Source organism: Psammomys obesus, unplaced genomic scaffold (genome assembly GCF_907164565.1).
Source record: "Psammomys obesus unplaced genomic scaffold, mPsaObe1.curated_primary_1811, whole genome shotgun sequence".
NCBI lineage: Eukaryota > Metazoa > Chordata > Mammalia > Rodentia > Muridae > Psammomys > Psammomys obesus.
Window position 1 is genome coordinate 60,758,886 of NW_026591086.1, and position 26,756 is coordinate 60,785,641.

General features: G+C 36.3%; 1 protein-coding gene across 4 annotated transcripts in view; it reads right to left on the minus strand.

Annotated features, from left to right (window-relative positions):
• Fgf14 (fibroblast growth factor 14) overlaps positions 1 to 26,756 on the minus strand; it is a 749,699-nt gene that overhangs the window by 159,310 nt on the left and 563,633 nt on the right. For all 4 annotated transcript variants that reach the window (XM_055609577.1, XM_055609578.1, XM_055609576.1 and 1 more), the window contains 2 exons: positions 19,027 to 19,137; positions 15,602 to 15,705 (listed from right to left, as the gene is read on the minus strand). In XM_055609577.1, coding sequence (XP_055465552.1) covers positions 15,602 to 15,705; positions 19,027 to 19,137 — 215 coding nt within the window. The remainder of the gene's footprint in view (positions 1 to 15,601; positions 15,706 to 19,026; positions 19,138 to 26,756) is intronic.

Sequence of the window (26,756 nt, forward strand, 5' to 3'; positions counted from 1 at the left end):
ATTTTGTTTAGATCTCCTTATAAAGCCCAAGTTGGACTTTAATTTATAATCCTCCTGCCTCAGCCTCCCAGGTGCCAGAATTATAGGTGTGTGCCATCAGACCCAGATGTATTTTATTTGTTATATTACTGGATATACAGTCATGAGGACAACTTTTCTCCTCACCCTTTACTTAGGAATGTTCAGTAAAATCAGAATTATATCAATTCAGTCATTTTCTCCCACACAGTTTTTGGTGTCTCAGCTTCATATGATACTATGTATCATTAGTTAGAAGTAGAAAGTTCTGCAAGACTTTTTGTGTTACAGGCTGTTCTGTGTGTTGTCTGTATTCCCTAAAGACACTGGACTCCTTGTTCTTCAGTCTATATAAATAAGGCTAGACTTGGACTTTGGTCTTTTTCAAAAGATATTTGAGTTTATCTGAGTCATAAGACAAAACCTGATTTAATATAAAAAGGGGAAATACAGAGACAGATATATGTACAGAGGAAAATACCCTGTTGCCAAGACAGCAGAACAGTGCGATGCTTCCATAAGAGAAAAACAAGAAAGATTTCTAGCAACTCTCTCAGGGAAGGAGGTGGGACAAATCTTGTCACGTTTTTTACAGGATCTTAGCCCTGTCCATACCATTACTTGAGACATCTGACCTACAGAAGCATAAACAAATAAATTTTACTGTTTAAGCTATAAAATTTGAAGTACTTTGTTGCAGAAGCCCTGGTAAGCTGGCAGAGCACACTGCCTCCATTCAATTACTTTATAAGGACAAGGAACTTATAGAAAATTACAAAGTATGGTGACTAATATTTGTGGTCAATTTAATTGGATTGAGAAGTGCCTAAATTAGTAAAGTATAGACCCAGTTGTCTCTAAAGATTTGCAGATGAGATTAAGTAGGGAAGGAAGGCCTTGTCTGACTGTAGAGCTCCAGTCCAATGGGGTGGCAGATACGGAGAAAGACATTGCAGCCAGTCCTGGTGAGACCTGATAAGCTAGGGTCAGATGGAAGGGGAGAAGGACTTCCTCTGTCAGTGGACTGGGAGGGGTGCAGGGAGGAGATGAGAGATGGAGGGTGGGATTGGGAGGGAGCTGTAGCTGGGATACAAAGTAAATAACCTGTAATTAATATAAAAAAAAGATTGTTGGTGTGTGTGTGTGTGTGTGTGTGTGTGTGTGTGTGTGTATGATTGTGTTTCTGAACTGTGATTAAGGGTTTTATGTGGAGACTGGAAAACAACTTTTTTGTCTACTTTTTCCCATCTATATGTGGTGATCAAAAGTCATGTTGCAAGATTTGCATACCTGTCATTTCCCACTAAGCTGTCTCACTGATTTCTCATATAAGAATGGTTGAAACAGTACATCCTTAAAATATTGTCTTCTTTTCAAATTGTAAACATTGTCATATACGTGTGGTGAAACAGGATGATTTGAATAATAGATCATATTTAAAAAAAGAGAAATCAAGTGTTCAAACAATTTGTTTCTCTGATCCTGGTCACTATGTTATGAGCTGTTTGGCTCTTGCACACCTTCCAGCCACGAAAAATGCAGCCTCTACAATTGTGAGCCAGATAATGTCTGTCCTCCCTTAAGTAGAGAACAAACCAAGAAATATTGTGTAACGATTGCTTTAAAAGATGTTTAAACGTGGTGATTTAAGAGCAGGAGACTCATACTTGTACTTACCCTTTCTCCTCACACCTTTCCTCATAATTATCACCACCTATCTGATAAGCCCCTGCTAAGGTTTCAGCATTGTACTTAGTGCTTACATGTTTAACAAACTCAATAGTCACAGCTTAAAAACCCCATAACAAAGGACATTAAAGACAGAGATCAACTAAAGAACTTCCCATAGCCCAGTCATTGACCAGCTTACAAGAGAATCAAAATTCATCTAGGTTACTGGAACCCATGCCAGATGTTTTCCTGAGATAAGCACAGATTTTTGCTAGTCATCTTGTTATGGTTGGAAGATCTTTCCTAAAGTGCAATATCTTAAAAGAAAAATCACATTCAGAATGACACATATTGCTAAAATGTCTATTTTCCCAAATCAATTACATCATAGGCCTGTAGATGTACTCATCGGCATTATTGCAAATCTGAGATGCCTGCCACTACAACATATGGAGCTCTTTTTTTTAAGTTTGAAATCAAGAAAATGTGGGGCTATTTAACATTAGAAGTGTCACTTTAACTTTAACAAGTGTCACTCCTCCTGAGATATTAATGGAGACCCTGTTTAATCCATCATCATTCTCAAGTGTGACAATTTTTCTAATTGTAGAATTTTTTTTAAACTTATGTTTTTGTATGTGTGTGTGTGTGTGTGTGTGTGTTAGTGCTTGTACAAATTTATATAACTACATGTATTCAGGAGCTCCTAAAGGCCAGAAAAGGACTCAGACCTGCTGAAGCTGGAGTTATGGATGAGCCACCATGTGAGTTCTGGGAACACAAGCAGTAAAAACACTTAATTGCTGAGCTGTCACTGCAACTCCTAATTGCAGAATTTTTAAATGACCTTTTTTTGATGAAAAAATGTGGGTTTTTCTTTGTATATAAAGCTACTTCTCTTCTTGCTGAAGAGAAGACTAATGAAGTTCTAGAAGTGGCAGTGAAAAGATAATATCAGAGAAACTACACAAAGCCTTTAATTCTTTCCCTTAGCTGGGCACACTTTTCACATGGTGATGGCCTCTGATAATAAACATTTTCACAATAGCATGTGCAAATAGATACTTTGTTTAATCCATATTCCCTTACATATTTTAAATGCTAGAGAGTTTAGTAAAAAAACACATTTAGAACATTGATCATTTTTTCACAATTAAAGCCACCACTTAAATAACAGCAATAGAAGCAAAATTTACTCTCAAATCTTAAACCAACCAGTGGCAATAGGTTAAAGTCATTAGTGATTTCTTCAGTGTGTTGCTCCTACTGTGGGAGAAAAAATGAAGGAGTTTTCTGATTCTTGTGACTTCTTGGAAACCTCTAAACAACAAACAGCATGCCGCACAATCAAAATCATTATGTAGGCTTGTGGGGCAACCAGCCCCCTATCTCTGAAAGCTTGTCCCCAACACTCTGCAGTTCTTCTTACTGGCTCTTTGGGAAGGGTCTGGCCTCGAGAAGTAATGAAGGGAATGACAGCCATTCTTAATTTTCATCTCCACAGAAAATAATAATACAAATATGTAATATTTTTTCCAAATATTTGTCCCTCAAAATTATGTACTTTGGAACTAGAAGTTTTTATATTCTTCTTCAAATGTTTTTGTATGGTCTTTAATTCCTCACTAGAAGAAAATGCGCTTTCTGTAATTCTCTTTCAAATTCATTTGGCTACTTCAAATGGCCACAGGGTTTGCACATTGATAACTCAAATTTGAATTCATTATCAATCACATCTGCACCATAATATGAGTTGTTTTAAAAAAATAGCCAGAATCGTTGTTCCATGTTATAAGTCAGATTTTAGCATTTAAACCATGTAGTTCACTATGATGTGATGTTTACGGCAAACAAATTCAATGTTAGAAGTTACTGCACTGCTAGAGAACTTATGTGCTTGTTTTCTTTGTTGTTGTTGTTGTTGTTGTGAAGGTATCTTTATCCTATTTTCTTGGATGCAGCTGGTCTTGTTGGATTGAAATTTTCCTTGTATTTTTTGTGGTGATGGGTTGCTGTATATACATTATTTAAATTTAGTTACGCCATGGAATGTTTTGTTTTTACATCTATGTTGATTGAAAGTTTTGCTGGGTATTGGAGTCTGTGTTGGCACCTGTGGTCTCTTAGTGTCTGCGTGACATCTGCCCAGGCCATTTTGGCTTTCATAGTTTCCATTGAGGAGGCTGGAGTGATTCTGATAGGTCTGCCTTTATATGTTATTTGGCCTTTTTCCTTTGCCACTTTTAATATTTTTTCTTTGTTCTGTAGATTAGTTGGCTTATGTATGTGATTCTTATTATGGTTGACATGCATGAATTCCACACTTAGTTTGTGTAGCATTTGTATCACAAATGGGTTGAGTTCTTTGAAACTATTGCAAAGATATTAGGTATCTGTTCTTCATCATTTTTATACAACACATCACACTTATTAATTTGAATTGAGCCTTCTCTCCATTATAGTTCTTATCCTACCAATTCTCCTGTTCAAGTAGTCCAGAAAATTAATCCTGCGTCCTGTGCATTTGAGGAACTACAGATGCCATGGCCGGTGAAGTGTGGGCAATAGTACATGTTGCTAAGTGGACTTTATTTTCATAGAACTTCACATATAAAAAGAGGAACAATACCTACATTTCTCTGTGAGAAACTACTGCTTAGGGTGTCGTTTTCATTCTGAAGAAAAGCAGATGTGTCTTAGTAGCTTGTGATTATGAAACTGCTTCACATAGACACACATTGTCTATAATCAAATGATCATTTGTTTCCCTCTTTAAGTTATGTAACTATGGTTAACAAGCTCACTTAGCAGGATAATTAACAAGGATAATCCAACAATATGTTAAGAACAAACTGGGAGGCCTTAGATTATACACACCTGTCAAATTCTGGTATATTTTATTCACATTTCTGTAGCTGTTCTTACCATTGCTGCCTCAAATGTAATATCAGCTCAAATGGTCAATATCAGTTTATCATTTTTAACAAATTCAAATTATTTTAAGCACCACATATGCTTAGGTAAAATGTGACACCAATAGAAAACGTGGCATAATAGTCAACATGTGTTTATTATGACAATTACCCGTGGAATCTAGGTACCCATGGTTTCAGTAGTTCCATAGGCAAGTGACTTGTAAAGGAAGTGATTGGAATATATGACCATTAAAATTAAGTGTGATATTGTATTTTATGTTATATTTTCTCTAACCACTATTAGGAACATATTGTCTAATGAAGTTGTTATTCCTAAGGACTTTCAGGACTGGCTTTTATGATGACACAGAAAACCAAAGTGTGATGACACATCCTGCTATCCTGTGCAGTACACAGCTGTGACCCATTAGTACCATTTTAGTAATTTTTTAAAAACTGATATTTTTTTATAAATAATACATAAATTAATATAAATTTTATCTTCATCCCAAATTCTACATGATATTTGAGTTTTTGAGGTAAATACATAAGAGCTTTTGTTTAAAGCAATTTTTCTGTCCATTTTAATGTTCAAACCTTCTTTTGTAGTGTAATTTTTAAATAAAGGGCTTACTGCTACTTCTCCTAGGTAGCCATTTGGCTTTGCTAACATGATAAAACTATCTTTTAAATGGCTCAAATTGCAGTATGAAAACAGTTAAATCATTTATGGCACCTGTGAAATTATTTCTTAATAATTTCCTTCTTCAGTTTAATGATATTTTATATTAGCATTTATTTCTTCATGGGTATTTTTCTTTAATTTTTTTTTCTTATCAGTTACATTTTATTAACTCTGTACCCCAGCCATGTCCCGATCCCTCATTTCCTCCCAGTCCCTCCCTCCCTCCCTCATCTCCACCGTGCCCCTTGCCAAGTCCACTGATAGGGGGGACCTCCTCCCCATTCATCTGATCCTGTTTTATCAGGTATCCTCAGGACTGGCTGCAAAGCTCTCCTCCGTGGCCTAACAGGACTGCTCCTCCCTTGGGGGGTGGGGAGGCCAAAGAGCAAGTCATTGAGTTCCTGTTAGAAATAGTCCTTGTTCCCCTCAGTATGGGAAACCAATTGGTTACTGAGCTACCACAGGCTACATCTGAGCAGAGGTTCTAGGTTACATTCATACATGGTCCTTGGTTGCATGTCAGTCTCAGAAAAGACCCTGTGCCCAGATATCTTTGGTCCTTGTGGAGCTCCTATCCTTTCTTCATCAGTCTAACTCCCCTTCTTTCTTATGATTCCCTGTACTCTGCCAAAGGTTTGGTCATGAGTCTTGGCTTTGAAAACACTGCTAGTTAGAGTCTTTCCAATGCGCTCAGTAGACTCCTGTCAATGTTCAATGCGTATCCCATCTGTCTTTCAAAACGAGGATTGATAATCTTACCCCATGTCCGCTCTCTTGATTGTCTTTTTTAGGTGTATAGATTTCATTATGTTTATTATATCTTTTTTTTAAAGAAATACCTCTTTCTTTTTTTTAAAGATTTATTTATTTATTACTTATGCAATATGTGTTAGCATGTACACCTGCACGACAGAAGAAGAGGGAACCAGATTTCATGTTTAGATGATTGTGAGCCACCATGTGGTTGCTGGGAATTGAACTCAGGACCTTTGAGAAGAGCAGTCAGTGCTCTTAATCTCTGAGCCATCTCTCCAGCCCCAAAATACCTCTTTCTTATTCCCCAGGTAAGTTTTGTCTTAAGACTTTTGGTAATTTAAAAGTTGTTTTGGTCTACTGTTTTTATTGTGAAAAATAAAGATAGATACCTAAATTGAAACTGAAAGAAAAACTATACAAGAATAATCACACCCAGAGTGTTATCTAATTTGTATTATATCTATTTGTTACCATATACTGAGACAATTTGTTTTCTAGTAATGACAGATGATAATTCTTAAAATCAAGCCAAACATGTGCCACACACTGGTAATCCTAACATGCAGGGTACGGAAGCAGGACTATCAGGAGCTCAATCCAACGGTGCTACATAGTTCTCTGCGAGCCGGGGCTACAAGAGGCTCCACTTCCCAAAATATTAACCAAAAATGTTTCCATTTTTATAATATAAATAGTGTTTGGCCTTAAAACAGGAAATGTTATATATCAGCATTTAAATAATAGTGCCATAGTAAATATAAAGGTTTCTTACAGAGTTACATATTTCAGCCATCATTTTATAACTTAAATGAACATGACTGTATAGTTAATGTAAGCATACATCTGAATTACAGAAAAAATATTTGCAAATGAAATGTTTGCAAGGTGAGCACTTTTTTTGAGGTTTTTTTTTTCAAATTTCAAAGATTAATTTTTATTTCCCATTGACTTTTCTTTTTTTTAACTTTTATTAATTACATTTTATTCACTTTGTATCCCCCCATAAACCCCTCTCTCCTCCCCTCCTAATCCCACCTTCCCTCTCCCTTTTTCACGCATGCCCCTCCCCAAGTCCACTGTTAGGGGAGGTCCCCCTCTCCTTCCTTCTGATCTTAGTCTATCAGATCTCATCAGGAGTGGCTGCATTGTCATCTCCTGTGGCCTGGTAAAGCTGTTCCCCCCTAGGGTGAGGTGATCAAAGAGCAGGCCAATCAGATTATGTCAGAGGCAGTCCCTCTTCCCATTACTGTGGAACCCACTTGGACACTAAACTGCCATGGGCTACATCTGTGCAGGGGTTCTAGGTTATCTCCATGCATGATACTTGGTTGGAGTATGAGTCTCTGGAAAGAACCCTGTGTTCAAATTTTCTGGTTCTGTTGCTCTCCTTGTGGGGTTCCTGTCCTCTCCAGATCTTACTATTTCCCACTTCTTTCATAAGATTCCATGCACTCTGCCCAACAGTTGGCCATAAGTCTCAGCGTCTGCTTTGATAGTCTGCAGGGCAGAGCCTTTCAGAGGCCCTCTGTGGCAGATTACTAACTTGTTTCCTGTTTTCTTCTTCTTCTGATGTCCATCCTCTTTGCCGTTCGGCATGGGGATTGAGCATTTTAACCAGAGTCCTCCTTGCTGATTAGCTTCCTTAGGTGTATATACTCTAGTATGTTTATCCTATGTTATGTCTAGTATCTACTTATGAGTGAGTATATACCCTGTGTGTCTTTCTGCTTCTGGGACAGCTCACTCAGGATGATCCTTTCCAGTTCCCACCATTTACCTGCAAATTTCATGATTTCCTTGTTTTTCATTGCTGAGTAATATTCTATTGTGTAGATGTACCACAATTTCTGGATTCCTTCCTCAGTTGAGGGGCATCTGGGTTATTTCCAGCTTCTGGCTATTACAAATAAAGCTGCTACAAACATAGTTGAGCAAATGTCCTTATTGTGTACTTGAGCCTCTTTTGGATATATGCCTAGCACTCTGGAAATCAATTTGGTACATTCTCAGACAATTAGGAATAACACTTCCTTAAGATTCAGCCATACCAATGTGAGCACTTTATGGGCTTCTAATAAAATATAGTATTTTTCAGACCATAATAATATGGTATTTTCAAGGCACATCCCAACATGTATCTAATGTTTTCTTTATCTCCTAACTTATTATCTCTTAGCAAGGAACACATTGCTTTTCTCAAATCAGTTAAGAAAATTACAGCACAGTAAATTACAACATTAAACTATAAGAGAATAGAATCTCTTAACTAGAGAAAACTTGATGTGACCAAGACTGAGTCTAAGGTAGAAGAGGTTGAAACTAGAGATAATGGGTTCACAGGTGAAAGACAGACAGATGAGTTGTAGAAATTTATATTAATGGAAAAGCCATCAGTTTTCAAACCTGTGCTATTACACCCTCATTGAGGGCATGTGCAGTTAATTTATTATGTAATATCAGTAAATGCTTCTTTCAGTATGTAAACCAAAACTCACTCTTTGTCAGGTTGGTATCATTACTAGATGTATCAGATTAAAAGTAAAATCAAATAATATTTCCTATTTTCCCACCAGACTATTTCTGCTAAATAATGGCCAGGAGCAAAGATAAATAACCAAACAAAATACTGTCCTCTTGTCAGAGGACAAAACCACAGCGATTCCAAAGCTACGTGAGAATATCTTGTTCCCATCTGGTGTCTGTTATTGAAACAACAGTTAGCCACCAGTTATGAGATCTTCACATGGAATGCCTAATAACTGTGACTCATAACTCTTTGTCTAATACAGCGATTGGGTCTTAAAGCTGCTATCTAACCTCAGGTAATACTCTTATAGCCTGCTCAAAAGAACATTGTGTACCATCCACGATATTGCATTTCTTAGTGAGTGAATAATCTTAGGACCAGCAATCACTATTCAGTGAAGCTGTAAGCAGCTCAGGGAACTGCACACTCGGCTGCGATCTAGGTAAATAATTCTGTTAGATTGTGCAGTCCATTGAGTTCATATCTATAAGAACTGTAAGTTCCATAGGCCACAAGATTTTTTCCTTATCATTTCTTCATGTCCAACTATGTGCTGGGTCCATGTTAGCTGTAAGTCAATGTTCTAGTAAAATACATGGTCACTCTTTCAAGAAAACTATAGTTTAAAAATCAGTATAAAGAGACAGAAAAGCACATAGAAGATGAGTCACTTAAAATAGTTTTGTAGGTATTTGTGTTTAACTTTTCTCAAGTAGACATTTTGGCTTGAAGTATGAGTAAAAAAATGTAAATATGGTATATTAGTTAATTTTCTGTTGCTGTGGTAAAATACCATGAAAAGGGAAACTTATAGAAGGAAGAATTTATTTTGGCTTATAGTTCTAGGGAGATGATTTTATCAGGGCAGGGGGCCACAGCAGAAGATGGTGTTTATGGCAGCTGAAGCAGGATGCTGAGAGATTACAACCTCAACTACAAGCAGGAGGAAGAGAACAAGTGGACTAGAAGTATAACAAAGCTAAAAGCTATCAAAGCTACCCCCATTATATATTTTACTTCTTCCAACACGGACACAGCACCCACCAGCTCCCTAAACATTGCCACCAGCTGAAGACTGTTTAAGTACCTGAGTGTATGGGGGCATATTTCTCACTCAGACCACCACATATGGGCCCACATGGATACAGTACATGGGAATGTATTTTAGTGTACAGCCTGTCTTTTATCATATACCAGAAACATGGTGATCAGATAGGGAAAGAAGGAAAAAAAAAGTCTGTCCTCTGACCCCAGAAAAGGAATTTGGGTGGAATTGCCCTGCTTAACTACAAATAAAATTCAATCTCATAAATAATGAAGGGCCGTAGAAATAATTTAGAAAATAAAGTTATGTAGTTTTACTTTCATTTGCATAAATCTGAAAATCATCAACTTTGAAAGCAAGTTTACTGAACTGACAGCATTCTGCCCAGTCATACCAGCAGATACCAGGAAGCTAAAATATACTCCTCGGTTCTTAGACTAAGTTTCTTCTTAGGCTTTGCATGTTGTAGACTCCACAGCATTTGGAGGATTACAGATTAGCTATTACTGATTTGAACTCTTTCTTTCATTTTATGTTCTCTAGTCTAAGCAGCGTCTTTGTTTTTCTTCATGTTACCTTAGAGTTGAAATTCACGTTCCTTGTTAAGTTCTTTGCTCAGATTGAATGGAATGATCACAACGGTCTCTGCTGCCTTCCTCAAAGGCCAACCCATTTGACTAAAGAGAAAAGTGGGCACGACTTATGGACACTCCAAGTTCTTTACTTCATTGGACTGTAGACCAAGGCATAAGTCTACAGTCCATAGTCATTTGTGGCTTTCATCACTATCAATATCAAATAACAATATATGCAATATTAGTCATGGCATGTGTGATGGGACCTGTGCTTTTCAGTCTATTCCATGAACTAGTTCTAGAAAGGTTCATGATACACAGTTATACTTGTAGTTCTTAAAGCATGTTCTTAGTCAATTAGAGTCTGGGAATCTTCTAGGTCAATATTCTGAGGTCTAGATATATACAAAACATATCATGTGCAGATTGGAGTCTGTGAAACACTGTGAATACCTGAGATTTTCTTCTCATACATTAAAAATATTTTTATGAGAGCTCAAGTTATGAATTTAAAATAAGCTAGTTCAGCTCTTTGCTCTCTTATCTATAATGGATTTTGTGAATTAAGTAAAATATATAAGAAAGCCTTCTTAATAATTAAAATGATTTACTAATCTTCTTTCTACTTTCTTCCTTTACTATTATAAGGCTATTGATTTCATTTTTAAATCATTGTCACACGAGCATGAACAAAAGGAAAAGAACAGTTTATCCATCATAGAACAGTTCTGTCTTCACATGCTTCTCATTTAAACTTTTTTTTATATATTAGACTCATCCTGTTTCCTCTCTTTGATCGCTTCTGGTGACTATCCTGTTTGCCATAATGCATGAGATTTAAACATTTTCCCTAGGGCCCTCCTTAGTGTTTGGCTTCTTTAGGTCTGTAGATGACTGTCCTTTATCATATGACTAATATCTGATTATTAGTGAGTGTATACCATGCCTGTCTTTCTGTTTCTGGGTTAAGGGATGAGGGGAAGAGGGAGGGCTGGGGGGGAATTGAGGGAGGGGCTTCTATTGGGATATATAATGAATAAATTGTGAAGAAAGAAATAAAAATTAATAAAAAAGAAGCTGAAAATTGTTCTTTGACAGTTGCATAATGGTATATAATGTGTTATGATCATATTTTCACACATTGCCATCTTTAAATCTCAACCCCAGTGTAGGCTGACCCGTTTCTTCTTCCCAAGTGTTTGCCCTTGTACTTGTACCTTGTATATATTTTTGTATAAAACCCTACTGCTTTTTATTAGGCTTGCTGTATGAGCCTGAATGTTATCAGTGGATATACTACCAAATAAAATGATTCTTTCTACTCCAACAGCCATTAGTCACCCACAGCTCCCAGTTAGGGATGGAGCCACATGACTCTCAACTATTCATAATGGAATGTTGATAGGCTCTTGATCTGTTGGACTTGTGCAGGTAAATACAGGCTTCGATGACTGTATGACTACAATGGTTATCATCTGGAAGACAGTGTTTCACAGCAATTCTCCCCAATCTTTCTACTCCTTCTTCTACAACATTCCCTGAGCCTTGGATAAAGAGCAGAGTGATAAAGATGTGTCATTTAAGAACATGCAATGGTACCTACAGAGCCTAAAAGAGAGTATCAGAGACCCTGGAACTGTAGTTACAGATGCTTGTCAGCCTCCTTGTAGGTCTTGAGAACAAAACCAAGGTCCCTTTCAAAATCAGTAAGTGCTTTTAACTGCTGAGCAATCTCTCCAAAGCCATAGAGGAGTTCTTAGTCTTTCAAAAGTATGTTTGTTTGTTTTGTAAAATAACAACAACAAATACCTAACTGTTTTTCTTAGCAAAATAGATAGTTTTTAGCTAGCTACTTTTTTCTTTAGCAGTTTTCACTCTAATTCTTGAACAAAATATTTGCCAATTTTCCCTCTGCTCTGAGAGCTTGTATTATACCTCCAAGCAAATCTTTCACATGACATTAGCTCTCTTAAAGACACATATAAAGTGACATACTATAATCATTTTGACCACAAAAATAGCTATTGTCATATGAAATAAAATTTTCCACAGGCAACAATTCCCTCCAACACTGGAAATTTAATCATTGATATCTCAGTCAAGACATTTTTCCCCACAAAGTAGAACTACTGTTATTGGACACATTGAGTGGATTTATTTGGACAGTAAGGAGTTGCAAGAGTTCCCCTAAAATAGAGAAATGCATGCCTACAGCCCAATATTGTGAGGTCTTAGAAAAGAATTCATTTGGAATGGTTTCTTTTACTACCTACACCCCCAAAGAACAGATTCTTCATAAGATATGTCTCATATACATAAACTGAAAAGGTAATACGTCAAATTTCCTTTTTAAAGTCTGTGTGTGTGTGTGTGTGTGTGTGTGTGTGTGTGTGTGTGCGCGCGCGCACGCGCAAGCGCACGCCAGCCAGAAGAAGAGATCAGATCTCCTAGAGCTAGAAATACAGATGGTCTTATGACATAACAGTTAGTGCTCTTAATCACTGACCCTACTCATAGGCCTCTTAAATTATAATTTTTAATGACTGTCCTGAAATGAAGTTTATTCCTCCAAAGGTTTTAGTTACACCATTATGCATTTTTAAGTGCTTGTTATAGCAGATACCAGGCCATATAATGAAAAACATCTCAAGTGGAGACAGAATAGTAAAGCATCAAAACATGTAAAGTGAATTGAACTATGCACACATTCTGTTGCTCTTGTCTACCCCAGGGATTTAAGGCAAACTTTTATGCAGTTTGTATATCAATCAGTCTCCACTTTATTTACATTATATTATGATATATAAATTATGCTTATTGTTTTAAAGATTGGTATGAGGATCAAGTGAATTAAATCATCCCTGGAATACTGCACAATGAACAAATTCTACTACAATTATAATAATTTAATTATTATTATAAAGTAAAATAATTTTTATAGCATGCTGTGTTATTATCTTAGAAGGTGCATAGTGACTTGTTATGCAATTAGTAATTATGGAAAAATTATCTCCACCAAAATATTTAGCGTTCAAATTGAATGTAGTTGAACTTAATGGAGTATTTTAACTATGGACTATGAGAAAAGTTTTGAAATTGCTTTAGGTTTTTCTTGAAGTCTCTTCCTTTGCCAATGACAAAGATGACAGGCCTCCAGCTTAGGGCAGGGGGATAATTGAGGCTAAACTACAACCTGGGTGCATAGTACCTAAAAGTAGAAAGAAGTGAAAGAAAAATGTGAAAGAGACTCACTCTACCACAGGGGATGCCCAGAGGCCAGTCATTCACAAAAAACAATAGAAGACAATGCATCAGGATCCTTCAATACTTACAGGTGCAAACACTGTTTCCCACAGCAACTTCATGAGTTCTGAATCCTGAACAAGGATGCCATGTTTAAGGTACTTGGAGGTTGGACTAGGGGTAGCTGCCTTGTTTCCATATTTACTATACTGGTGGATTGTTCTAAACATATTAGAATTTATTCTAGGCCAAGAATAAATATACAAAAGAACATAATCTATCTTTAGAAAAGATTGTATTACAATTGTAATCTGGCTCAAAATAAGCAATAATTCAAAACATCTCCCATAGAATCAAAAATATAAAACATATAAAAAAACTCTGATAACAGAATATGCATCATAGAACAACAAAGTGGTGGAACTAGCAACACAAAGGAAGAATTAAATGCTGTGGAAGACAGTACACCTAGGTATTTTAGATTATTCAAACATTACTTGGGGAAAAGATAAACAAAAATAACAGAACAAATGTCAAATCAATAAATTTGAGTTGTATTGAAATGAGTCATCTCTAGAAATGATCTTTTTCTTTTTTGTATATGTTTTCCTAGACAAGATGTAAGAAATTCCATCTTCGTCTGGCTCACAGCATGTTGTATATTCATGTGCTGTAGAAGCACACAATTTGCTTAGTATAAGACCCAGTTCTGTGCTTTGAAATACTCTTGGGTAAGCTTAGATGAGGTACTCTGATGTTACTTCGCATTCCCTTTGACAGAGTTTCCAGATTTGCTGGAAAAATAGATTAACTGTTGTGGAAGGTTGAAAAGAATGTGTATTATATATGATATGTATAGAGAGTCATATGATATTCATACATATATATGATGATATATGGTGAATTTTATAGTTGTTTGTTGGTAACACTGGATAACAACAAACATTCCAAAAATTTGTATGAAAAAGCAAAGCGAACACAAAGGAAAACACATTTTAAGATATTTGATTTTAACCTATTGATTTATGCTCAAGGAATAGTGGAAAGAAGCATTTCTGATGAAGTCTTTACTTCTTTGTCCTGCAATGGAATGAGATTCTAACTGTATTACAGCACAGCTGATGAAAAATAAGGTAAAGAGGAGATCATCCACTGGAGACTATCCAGCAGAAAACCTGGTCAGTTTCTAATAAATATCAGCAAAAACCAGAAAGTCATGCTTAGATTTGTGTGATAGAAATACCTAATTATTAGAAATATTTTTCTACTAAAATATATTCACCTTTGAAATTCCTATGAAAACAAATACAGTTGAACCTATATCCACTGGTTTAGTATTCATACCTTCTCGCTGGTCAATCAAAAGCATTATAAAAACTGTCATGTACATGACATATACACTGAACATGTATAGACTGTTTAGATGTGATTTTTCCCCAAGCAATACATAAAACAGCAGTCCCCTCATTATTCATGTCATAAAATATCAATAACGTAGACATGGTATATATGAGTAAACATAGTCATGCAAATATTGCACCATTTTCTAAGGATGACTTTGTTTCCCAGACTGTAGTATCCACAGAGCATCTGGGCCCATACCTTTAAAGACTGAGGGATGACTGTGCCCCTTTCTCTTTTAAAACTCATTGTATCTCTTTAAAAAATACAAGCTCTTGGATTCCAAGTGTGAGAGGTGACAGATATATTAATAGCCTTGACTGAATCCCTAGTTAGAAAAAAATATACACAGCATATTGACCAAGATAAACATTCAGTTATTAAACTGGGTAAAAATAAATTAATAAAAGAAAATGTATACAAATGTACTTCTTTTGAAAGTCTCCAAAACAAGTGCATTTATAAAGATCATACTAAAAAGATCATACTGACACCAATTTTTAAAATTATTTCTATGAACTAGGTCATGCTTTAAAACGTGGCAAACACGTTCTAAGATGTAAGGTTATTATTTCTTCAGATATGCCCCTGTCAGCAAACACTGATAAATAATTAATAATTAATAAAGAGCTCCTGCCATAGCCTAATAAGGACTATAAAGTCAAAGTGGCAGAATCCATGCACACACATCTCTGGCTTCTATTGCTGCTCTTGCTATTTTACCAACACTGCACTGAAGGTCAGTGTCACTGGTGTGTCACTTACTGATGGGTAGAGGTAACCTTCTCCATTCATGGCTATGTACAACCCTGTCTTCACTCCCTGGATGGCAACAACGCGCAGTCCCACTGGAATGAGGTTGAACAGTGCTGTTGAAGATAAAGGTGATCTGTCACCAAGCAGTAGACGGAGCAAATCATTTCAATACTTTACTTTCTCTTCCTGTTATTTAAGAAACATCATGTGTATTTCTATTTTTCCAAGTTCCAACTAAAGAACGTTTAGTTTCTTTATGATGAAGAGGGTTCTGTCATATAGAAAAATAAACATTTCAGCTTCAGCTTCCACTTAGCAGGATTGCCCACACATCTTGAAGGGTTCGAGGGAAAGAACAGAATCAAGCTTATAATCATGCTTCTACTATCAAAGTCTCTGACCCTACTAAATTTCAGGGAAAAAAATCATCTATGGATATTCTTAAGGAGCAGATATTGAAAAGTGCAACTTGAAAGTGAACTATCATTTTCTTCATGGTGTGACTGGGCATTGCAGTGCATTGTAGGCCAGAAGTTCAGAAGTAATTCTCCAACTAAATTATTTTGGCAGAAGCAATGTGAATTGGCAGAAAATATGAGAAAAGATGTGTACCTACTGGCCCATAAGATAAACTTAAAAGGTGCTAATAAAACCAAATGGCATGCAAATTTTCAAGAAAAAAATTATTTATTGATATTTTATGAAACTATGGATAAAAATAAAATAGAATATGCTATTTTATATCTCTGACAAGTTAAATAAGAAATTTATATTTCTATATTTTCTTCTAAAAAAGTATCCTAATGTATTTGTATTTTTTATGAAGTGTACTCAACAACACCATCTTGAATATTATCAGCTAAAATATCTCTGCTACACATAACTGGCTTAGTGAGTCTTCCATTAGTATTCTTTGTCCAAGTAGTATTATCAAGAAAGCTATGAATTAATTATCTGTTCTCATTCAGCTTCCTAACTTTAATTTACTTCTGAGCAGTGAGAATAGGCATGGAAAGCACTTAGCCCTTGAGCTAAATGTATAAGTAAAATGTCTTAACTTTAAGTCTTCAACCCTTTTACAGAAGATATGTCATTTGAAATTAGTTGAAATTTTTATTTTATTCTAAGGCTCCTGAGTGCATAATTAAAAACTAATGCTTCAAGTTTTGTTCTATTTTTTTCTTGGGGTCATGCTATATAGGGTGGAAAATGCTACATTCTCATTTGAAATAATTACACATTCCTACTCTCCAGATCATAACATATCTGTACCTGCTTAATGATGAAAGGAAAGGAGCAGGTCATGGAACTGATAATTATCTAGAGAATAATTTTGAGGCCCAAATGAGGATAGTTGGGTATTGTTTTAACTATACAAAGTAACACTAAACTATCTTCCACGGGACTCTGGAGGATTACGATATGTAGAAAAATACTCCTTTTCATTTCTGTTACGTAGTATTGAATACATATGGTGTCATTGGGAACTAGTCTTTGTCCATGAATGCTATGTTTGCCTTTATCTTTATTATCTCCCTAAACTTTGAAAGAATTGCCACTGTAGGATAATTTCTAACTTCTATGAATAATTTTAAGGGAAAACATAGTCTTGTGTATGTCTATGTAACTACATAACCTGAAAATTTCAAACCTACTTACTTTAATCTCTGTATTCAGTTAAAAATATTGTAGATTCTGAATATATCATGTCAACTAAATGGAACAGTTTCTAAAGGCAAGAGTAATGCAAAATGGGAAGTAGAAAAGTTCTAAAATGTAGCCCAAAATAACCGTAATGAAAATCACACTGTCCTTCTTTCTTAGGAACTTTGGCAAGGGAAATGCAACTTAACCATGTGGAGCTGACCATGGAGTGTGTGTGGTGCTGAGAAAGAGCACAGACAAATTACTTTCCTCTCTCCTGAAATCTTCCGTAATTTCAAAGCAATCTGGCAAAACCTAGGGCAGTAAAAAAATAAAGATGCCCCTGTGATTGTATTTCTTTGTAGAATACTCTGGTTTACAGGTATCATGGGATTTCAACCCTCGCTATACATGAAAATAGCTGTGCTTATGAAATAAAATGACCAGACCCAGACCCAGACTAACTGAGTCAGTGTCTTAAGACTGGGTTAAAAGCATAAGGAAAGTTTCTAAAGAGCTATTCAAAAAGCTTAGCTTGAAGTCCATGCTAGAATTGCCATTCTAAGCCCGCTGAAGTGATGTGACAACTTTTGTCTATTTCAGACAGTCCACACATGTACATACTGTATACCTCCCACACTAGCACCTTGCCAAAGAGAGAAGAAAGCACTTCACAGAGGAAGCTCTTTCCTTCAGTTGCACCTTTTTTCTTTGAAAACGTTTGTTATGATTTTTGCAGGTGATATCACTCAATCTCTCTTATGAAAGAGGCATTTTATTTATTTATGAGACCTCTGTCAATAATTGTTTTATTTTTTCCTGTGCCTGAATTGTTTTTCCTTCTTTTTTCCCAAATAAAAATTAAAATAGAAATAAATCAATAAGCAATAATCTAGGAGACATTTTAAGGGAAAAAAATGAAAGCTACAATAGAGAGAAAAGATTCAATATTTAAAAGAAAGGTTAACAAGGAAAAATAAGTGTATATTTGTATATATATGAGAGCAACCCCCAAACCAGCACTATAAACACACTATTCATAAATTTTAGCTCACTTCAGATAAAGGAAACAAAAAAATACAATAAGGGCTGGTGATTCCATTAAATAAAGTGTCTTCCTTTCTTTTCATGGAGTATAATCTATTGTGAAGAGACATGATAACTGGATAGTTGTCATCCTTGCTCATGACCTAAGAGTTACTTGTCTTTTAACTACAACTATTGAAACTAGTTTGGATATTTTACCGAACCCAGAAGTAAAAGGTGTGTGTTTGTGTGTGAGTTTGTGTTAAAACTAATGTGAAATTAGAGTAAACCAGAGGCTAACGTAAGAGAAAACAGTTAAATAGGAGGGTCTCAGATAAATGCCATGAAAAATGTAAACAAGTTCAATATAAAAATAACAAATGGAAGAGAAATATCAATATCACAAAAGGTGCATATATTTTAATGAACACAAACCTATTGTATAAGATAATTAAAGGTTTTATACAATGTATTTGTATGTACACAACCTGAATGCCCTCTCTATTCAAAAGACGTTCACTTTAATACCACTGCATTAGTGTACCTAACTTTTAACTAGTAGATAAACAATAATGTTCTGGATATAACCATTGTGTAAGCAAAAGGAAACACACCCAATTAACACCACAGGTGCTTCCTTCTGCATTAGTACCTTCACGCATGTGGTCTCAGTGAAATGGGCAACTAGAAAAAAGCCAGCAGAGCCAAGCATTTACAAATACATCTCAGAGCTGTTTGAGTAGCACACTCAGGTGGTCACTTACTGGAATTGGTGCTGTCATCCTTGGTTCCATCGAGAGCTCCATCAGGGTGCATCTGCAAGTAGTAGCCTTGTCTGCAATATAACCTGGTCACTATGCCCTTGAGCTGGGGATCTGAAAGGCAAACACAGGGGTAATCAGCTTCACAAAGCTGAAAGGGAGACTTGTCTGTGTCATGACAAATCAGACTACGCGACCAACACAATTAAAGGAGATATCATAATAAGCTTAAAAAAATAGGCCATGTCATGAAACTAGCATGTGTGTTTACATGATTCATTAGACTGTTAAACTAATTAAATCACTAGTTTAATTATGACTTCAAATAGTAATTATTATAAACAAATTTTGTCCTTCAAGGTAGCAGTTCAAGAGTTTTGTAAAGGAGTGACTCAGAAACTTCAGTATAGGTTTTATTTATTTATTTACTTTGGCCTTTAAATGTTCTATCTATCTATTTATTTATTTATTTATTTATTACAATTTATTCACTTTGTATCCCCACTGCAGCCCCCTCCTTCACCTCCTCCCAGTCCCACACACTCTCCCTCTTCTCCCATTATGCTGCTCTTTTCCTAGTTCCCTGATAGGGGAGGTCCTCCTCCCCTTTAATCTGACCCTAGCCTATCAAGTCTCATCAAGGCTGGTTGCATCATCTTCCTATGTGGCCTGACATGGCTGCACCCCTCAAGGAGCAGGCCACTGAGTTCATGTCAGAGACAGCCCCTGTTCCACTTACTAGGGAACCCACTTGGAAACTGAACAGCCTATTGGCTTCCTCTGAACAGGCGGTCTAGGTCCTCCCCATTCATGGTCCTTCAGTAAAGTTTTTAAATGGACTTTTCATTTTACTTAAATTGACAATGCTTAAATGTGAGAAAACTGTATTTTAAAACTTTTGTTAATATTTGGTGTACATTTTAAATAAAATCCTCAGTTTGGAACTCTGCCATTTGCATGGAAGGATTTGTTGTGTTTATATATGCTACACACGAGTCAGACATTGCATTTCTGAACTCAATATGAAGCTTAGGATCAAAGGACACAAGATGTTTGTGCTTGGCTCAGTGTTGCAGTGCAGTAGCCAACACCAAAACAAAACAATAAAACATAAAAAAATATGCTCACTAATCTACATAGGGATCAGCTCTAGGACAGTGTCCTCATTAAGTTATAAATGAAGCAACAAGCTCTTCATTTATATAACTAAAAAGACAGCCTAGTTTATATATATATATATATATATATATATATATATATATATATATATTATATATTATATATTATATATATGTGTGTGTGTGTGTGTGTGTGTGTGTGTGTGTATCATCTGATTATTGGGTTTCAGGCATGGAAGCAGAGGGAGTTGGACATTTGCAAAGAGGAAGCCATGTATTGTGGACTTCTTATTTAATGACTCTGAGAAAAAGTATCTGCCTAGTAATTCAGTGTTTACCCAGAAGCTAGCCGAACCTAGAGAATCAATATTTGCATGTAGCTTTGCAAAGGCCATCCTCATTTTGGGAGTGTATCTGCTATGGGCCACCATAATTCTCACCATGGCAACAGGCTTCTCTCCACAGCAGCTGAATGGAGCATGCAAATTTCTTTGTGCTGTCCAAATTACAGGATGTTACTGAACAATCCAACACATAGTTTTTAATAACTACAGACTAGCCAAGAGGCAAATAGAAGCTGCACACAGGCCAAACAGGCAGATTTGTCCCCAAACAGAACAGCTCAGGGATTTTGATTAGCTTTTGGGAAATAAAAAAGAAAAACTCAATCTTATTGACTGTTTTTATGCAAATAACTGCTCTGAGCACATTTGTTTCATAGATGGGATGATGAATTGGACACAAATAACATTCTGGAAAATGAGCTAACATTAAGATATTTTAACATCAGTCTGACGAGCATGTCTGGAGACAGGTATATTTAAAAGGCCAAGACTATAAAAAGGGATATCTAAGTGACTGTGGATGTACAGTGTATATAAGTTTTTCTGTGGCAAATAATTTCAAAATCTCATAATTCCATAATTCCTTTTTTATTTTTGGTATTTTTCATCCTTTTGTTCTGTCAGAGCTTCCATCCCGATGACACTGCCTACATTCAAAATATGTGATTCCCTGAAGTTTATCCTTTCTGGAAATTCCTTCACAGATACCACCAGAGACATCCCCAGCAGTGTACTAGATAAGTCAATCCAGTCAGACTGAAAATTAAGATTAACTATTTCTTAAGTGTATGTTGTTGTTGGTTTTTGTTTTTCTGAAAACAGATTTTTTTTTTACCTACAACATATTCTGATTATGGTTTTCCCTTCCCCAACTCCTTCCAAAATTCCATAATTCTGAGATGAGCATTAATTAAAAAAACCGAACAAACAAACAACCACATATTCATCTGGTCAACATGTCCTGTCCACTGCAGACCTGTTTCTGGATTTGGCTGCATCTCTTATTCTCTTCTCTGCAAACTGATAACATGAAAGAAAATAAGTAAACTGATCATGGTGGTGTATGCCTTTAATTGCAGCAGTGGCAGATTTCTGTGAGTTTGAGTTCAGCCTGGTCTACGTACTGAGCTACAGGATAGGCACAGCTACATAATGAGACCCTATCTCAAAAACAAACAGCAAACAAACAAAAAAACAACTAAAAGGATGGGAGAATTTCTTAACTTCCACCAAAACATACAGGAATTTTACAGAGGCAACTATTCTATAAAAACCTGTGTGTCCTGTCATCACTTATTTAAAAATAAGCCCACGTTCTAGCCACTAGTATTTTTAGAGTTTAGTTAAATAGATCAGTTGGAGCAAAAAGCACCTATAGCTTAGCTCACAGCTTCTCTTGCACTCACACAGTGAGGCCTTATGAACCATACTTCATCCCTATTATGGGAGTAACAAAAAAACACAAAATTATATTTTCTAGTTTTCTTTCAATAATAAAAAATCAATATAATTTAAATTTAGCTGGTTGTACAGCTAAATTTAATAATAAAATAAAATAAAAATGTTATTTTAAAAATGTGATAATTAGCTGGCTGGTGGTGATGGTGCAAGCCATTAATTCCAGCCTTTGTGGGGAGGCAGAGGCAGGTGATCTCCGAGTTCAAGGTCAGCCTGGTCTACATAGTGAGTTGCAAGACAGCCAAAGCTACACAGAGAAACCCTGTCCCCTGTCTTAAAACAAACAATCCTGGTAACTACATATGTTCTTGTTTGTTATGTATTGCTCTAATAAAATTCTGATTGATTCATTGAATCTTCACTATGAGTCTACTTCAGAGGAAGCCAATTCAAAGGTGAGGCTAGTTGTTAAGTATCAACACTTAGCCTGCCCTCTTAACAGTGTGGCCTCTGAAAATGGAACAATTAAACTAAATTGCCTTATAAACCCCAAATAAAGTGCAAGTCAAACTACTTAATAAAAAACAAGGAGGTAAATAAAAGTGCTGCCATTTCTATGTTCACACCTAGCTATGTCTCACCTCTACATACTCATGCAAATGTGAAGAGAAAAGCCAGAATGTAGTTGTGAGATTATCAAAGGCCTTGAAAGTTTATATCCCTCCTGCTCTGTAGCTAGACAAGTTTTCAAGTTCCAAGTTTCTGTCCCACTCCCACAAATCCCTCACAAGATTCATACAGGCAACACCACAATTTTAAAGTTCCATCCATACCATTTTTGCTGTAATTTTCTCATTATCACTCAAGTCAAAGGTAGTTTCTAACCATGACTTGGCTGTAATGTGAACAACGTCAGCCTGGCACCATCAGGTTTGTTTTCATAGTCCACTTATTGAGCTGCCGGTCTCCTAAGACTGCTTCTTCACTGCCCCACCCTTTTCTCCCTTTCTCTAGTGTCTCACCATCATGGGATTTCTCATGCTTTCTCAGAAAATACTATACCAACTAAGCCATCCTGCAAGTTCTTCATCATTATTATTTTTTTATTAATTACACTTTATTCATTTTGTATCCCCCCATAAGCCCCTCCCTCCTCCCCTCCCGATCCCACTCTCCCTCCCATTTCTGCATGCATGCCCCTCCCCAAGTCCACTGATAGGGGAGGTTCTCCTCTCCTTTCTGATCTTAGTCTATCAGTTCTCCTCAAAAGTGGCTGCATTGTCCTCTTCTGTGGCCTGGTAGGGCTGCTCCCCCCTCAGGGGGGAGGTGATCAAAGAGCAGGCCAATCAGATTATGTCAGAGGCAGTCCCTCTTCCCATTGCTAGGTAACCCATTTGGACACTGACCTGCCATAGGCTACATCTGTGCAGGGTTTCTAGGTTATCTCCATGAATAGTCCTTGGTTGGAGTATGAGTCTCTGGGAATTTCCCTGTGTTCAAATTTTCTTGTTCTGTTGCTCTCCTTGTGGAGTTCCTGTCCTCTCCAGCTCTTACTATTTCCCACTTCTTACATAAAATTCCATTCACTCTGCCTGACAGTTGGCCATCAGGCTCAGCATCTGCTTTGATAGTCTGCAGGGCAGAGGCTTTCAGAGGCCCTCTGTGGTAGGTTCCTAGTTTGTTTCCTGTTTTCTTCTTCATCATTATTTTTAAAAAGTAAAAATTACTCACTTTTGAGCTTTTAAAATGCATTAAAATACACAGAAGCAATTCAAGCCACACCTAATTTACCCAACAGTGCATAAAACAGATGCTACTAATTTATCTTATAATTCATGACTATAATTCCATATATGTTGATAAAACTGTATGATAATATTTGCCTCACAAAGTTTACATAAAATGGCATAAAGTGGGAGTGTGTGACATTGTTCTTGAGTGTTTGTTGCCCAAACACTGCTAAGGCACTCGGAAAACATCCAGCAGTTTCATACATGGATTATTGGAGTCTAAACTTAAACAGTATGAAAAACCACAATGACAATAGCTAGCAAATCTTTAGATGGGTCCCCACACATCACTCATGTAGATATGCTTTCCAGACCTTAACTTTAAGATAAGCTTTGGTAAAGAGCTTTTTTTAGAAAGCATATATTTGGTTGGAGAAACAGCCTCATAAAAGACCCCTGTGCCCAGATATATTTGGTCCTTGTGGAGCTCCTGTCCTCTCCCTGTCATATTAACTCCTCATTCTTTCTTATAATTCCCTGCACTCTGTCGAAGGTTTGGTTGTGGGTCTTAGTATCTGCTTTGATACACTACTAGGTAGTCTTCCAGAGGCCCTCTGTGGTAGGCTCCTGTCCTGTTACTTGTTTGCTTCTACATCCAATGTACATCCCATTTGTCTTTCGATGTGAGGATTGATCATCTTACTCCTGGTCCTCTTTCTTGTTTATCTTCTTTAGGTGTATAGATTTCAGTATGTTTATCCTATATAATAGGTCTATATAGGTAAGTATATACCACGTGTGTCTTTGCTTTTGGGATACCTCACTCAGGATGATATTTTCTAGATCCCACCAATTACCAGCAAAATTTATGATTTCCTTGTTTTTAATTGCTGAGTAGTATTCCATTGTGTAAAAGTACCACAATTTCTGTATCCATTCCTCAACTGAGGGACATCTGGGTTGTTTCCAGGTTCTGGCTACTATGAATAAAGCTGCTACAAACATGGTTGAACAAATGTCCTTTTTGTGTACTTGAGCATCTTTTGGATATATGCCTAGGAGTGGTATAGATGGATATTGAGGAAGCACTATTCCTAATTGTCTGAGAAAGCACCAGATTTATTTCCAAAGTGGTTTTACAAGTTTGCATTCCCACCAGCAATGGAGGAGGGATCCCCTCTCTCCACAACCTCTCCAGTATGTGTTGCCACTTGAGTTTTTGATCTTAGCCATTCTGATGGCTAAGATCAGGTAAAATCTCAGGGTCATTTTGATTTGAATCTCTCTGATGGCTAAGGACGTTGAGCATTTCTTTAAGTGTTTCTCTGACATTTTGTATTCCTAGAACCTCTGCTCGGATGTAGCCCATGGTAGCTCAGTATCTAAGTGGGTACCCTAGTAAGGGGAACAGGGAATATTTCTGACATGAACTCAATGGCGGTCTCTTTGACACCCCCCCGCCCCCGAGGGGGGAGCAGTCCTGCTAGGCCACAGAGGAGAAATTTGCAGCCAGTCCTGAAGATACCTGATAAACCAGGGTCAGATGAAAGGGGAGGAGGTCCTCCCCTATCAGTGGACTTGGAAAGGGGCAGGGAGGAGATGAGGGAGGGAGGGTGGGATTGGGAGGGAATGGGATACAGCTGGGATACAAAGTTAATAAACTTTAATTAATATTAAAAAAATAAAAAAATAAAGCATATATTTTTAAAAGGGAATGTGGCAAAATAAAACTTTTCAATTATTAGGAAAATATAGAAAAGAAAACACAGCAAAATATTAATTATACTGAATTTTGAAAGCATTTACCAATATTTTATTTTACTAAATTTTGTACAATGAGAGCATGCCAATTTTATAATGTAAATGTAGAGATTATAATAAAATATATTAAAGGCTGAATGATGAGTAAAAATATTTCATACACATTCACAGTTTAAAATTATAGTAATACATACCACAAATATAAATACTAGCTATTTGCTAATTTTTCCAAATCATTAAAGTTAGCGTTTATTGATTTTCTGAAGTTACTTATGCACAGAACATTATGACCCTTTGTTTCTTTATTACTTGTAAAATGATCCATGCTGATACAGGCAATTAAAGCTTACTATACATCTTTCAAACAATCACAAAAAAAACCCCACAACTCTTTCTCTAAGGCCAAATACTCCATGGATGAACATAGCAAGGCTAGGAAAGACGAAAAAACAAAACAAAACAAAAAAGAAACAACCTTGTCAATCATGTGCTGTAAAGCAAAGAGAAACTGAATTTCTAGACTTACTATGAGAATAAACATAAGGACCCTCACTATAACTCTGCAACAAATTTCAGTCTAGCATCTTCTAGACTACTCACCTAATTGATTCTTCATGTCAGAATAAGAGGGATAATTATCAACAGCAGTCCAAGAAAACCTCCAGCAAGACAGAACCCATTAGGCAGCCATTACGCAAAGCAGGATGCTTAGAAATGTGCAGGGGCACAATGGCAGTTCATTTGCATTTTATCATTTCCAAAAATGGGTAGTAACCTAACATTTATTTATCATTTATTACATAGATTGTTACTGGTATCTCCAGGCAGCTACATGTTCAGGTCTTTAAGGAGCCTGAAGCAGATGGACAGACACAGCCTGTGATTCTGATGAGCTGTCGCAAGATCACTGGCTCTCAACTGGGTGTTCCCAATGAATATTTCACCATGCTTTTGAAGTTCAGGTGTTCCCAGTAAAGCATATTTATATATTATAGCATGTATTTTAACTAACATTAGGATTACTTAAGGGGAAAACATACTTATAAAATGTGGATTGAAGATAAAAGCATAAAATTAGCAATATCAAATTCCAAATATTTAGCTAAAATGAAATCACTGATATATGGATTACATGTATAAAATGGACACATAAAAAAATAAGTTATCAACTCAAATCTATGTACTTACCCAAATAGTTGAAAATGTTAAGACAACTGGCATGTAATTATTATGATAAAAATGCTAACCCTAAATAAATATTATACTCTGACATACAAAGCAATGGAAATACTACTGGTGTGAAATATTATACTCTGACATACAAAGCAATGGAAATACTGGTGTGAAATATTATACTCCGACATACAAAGCAATGGAAATAC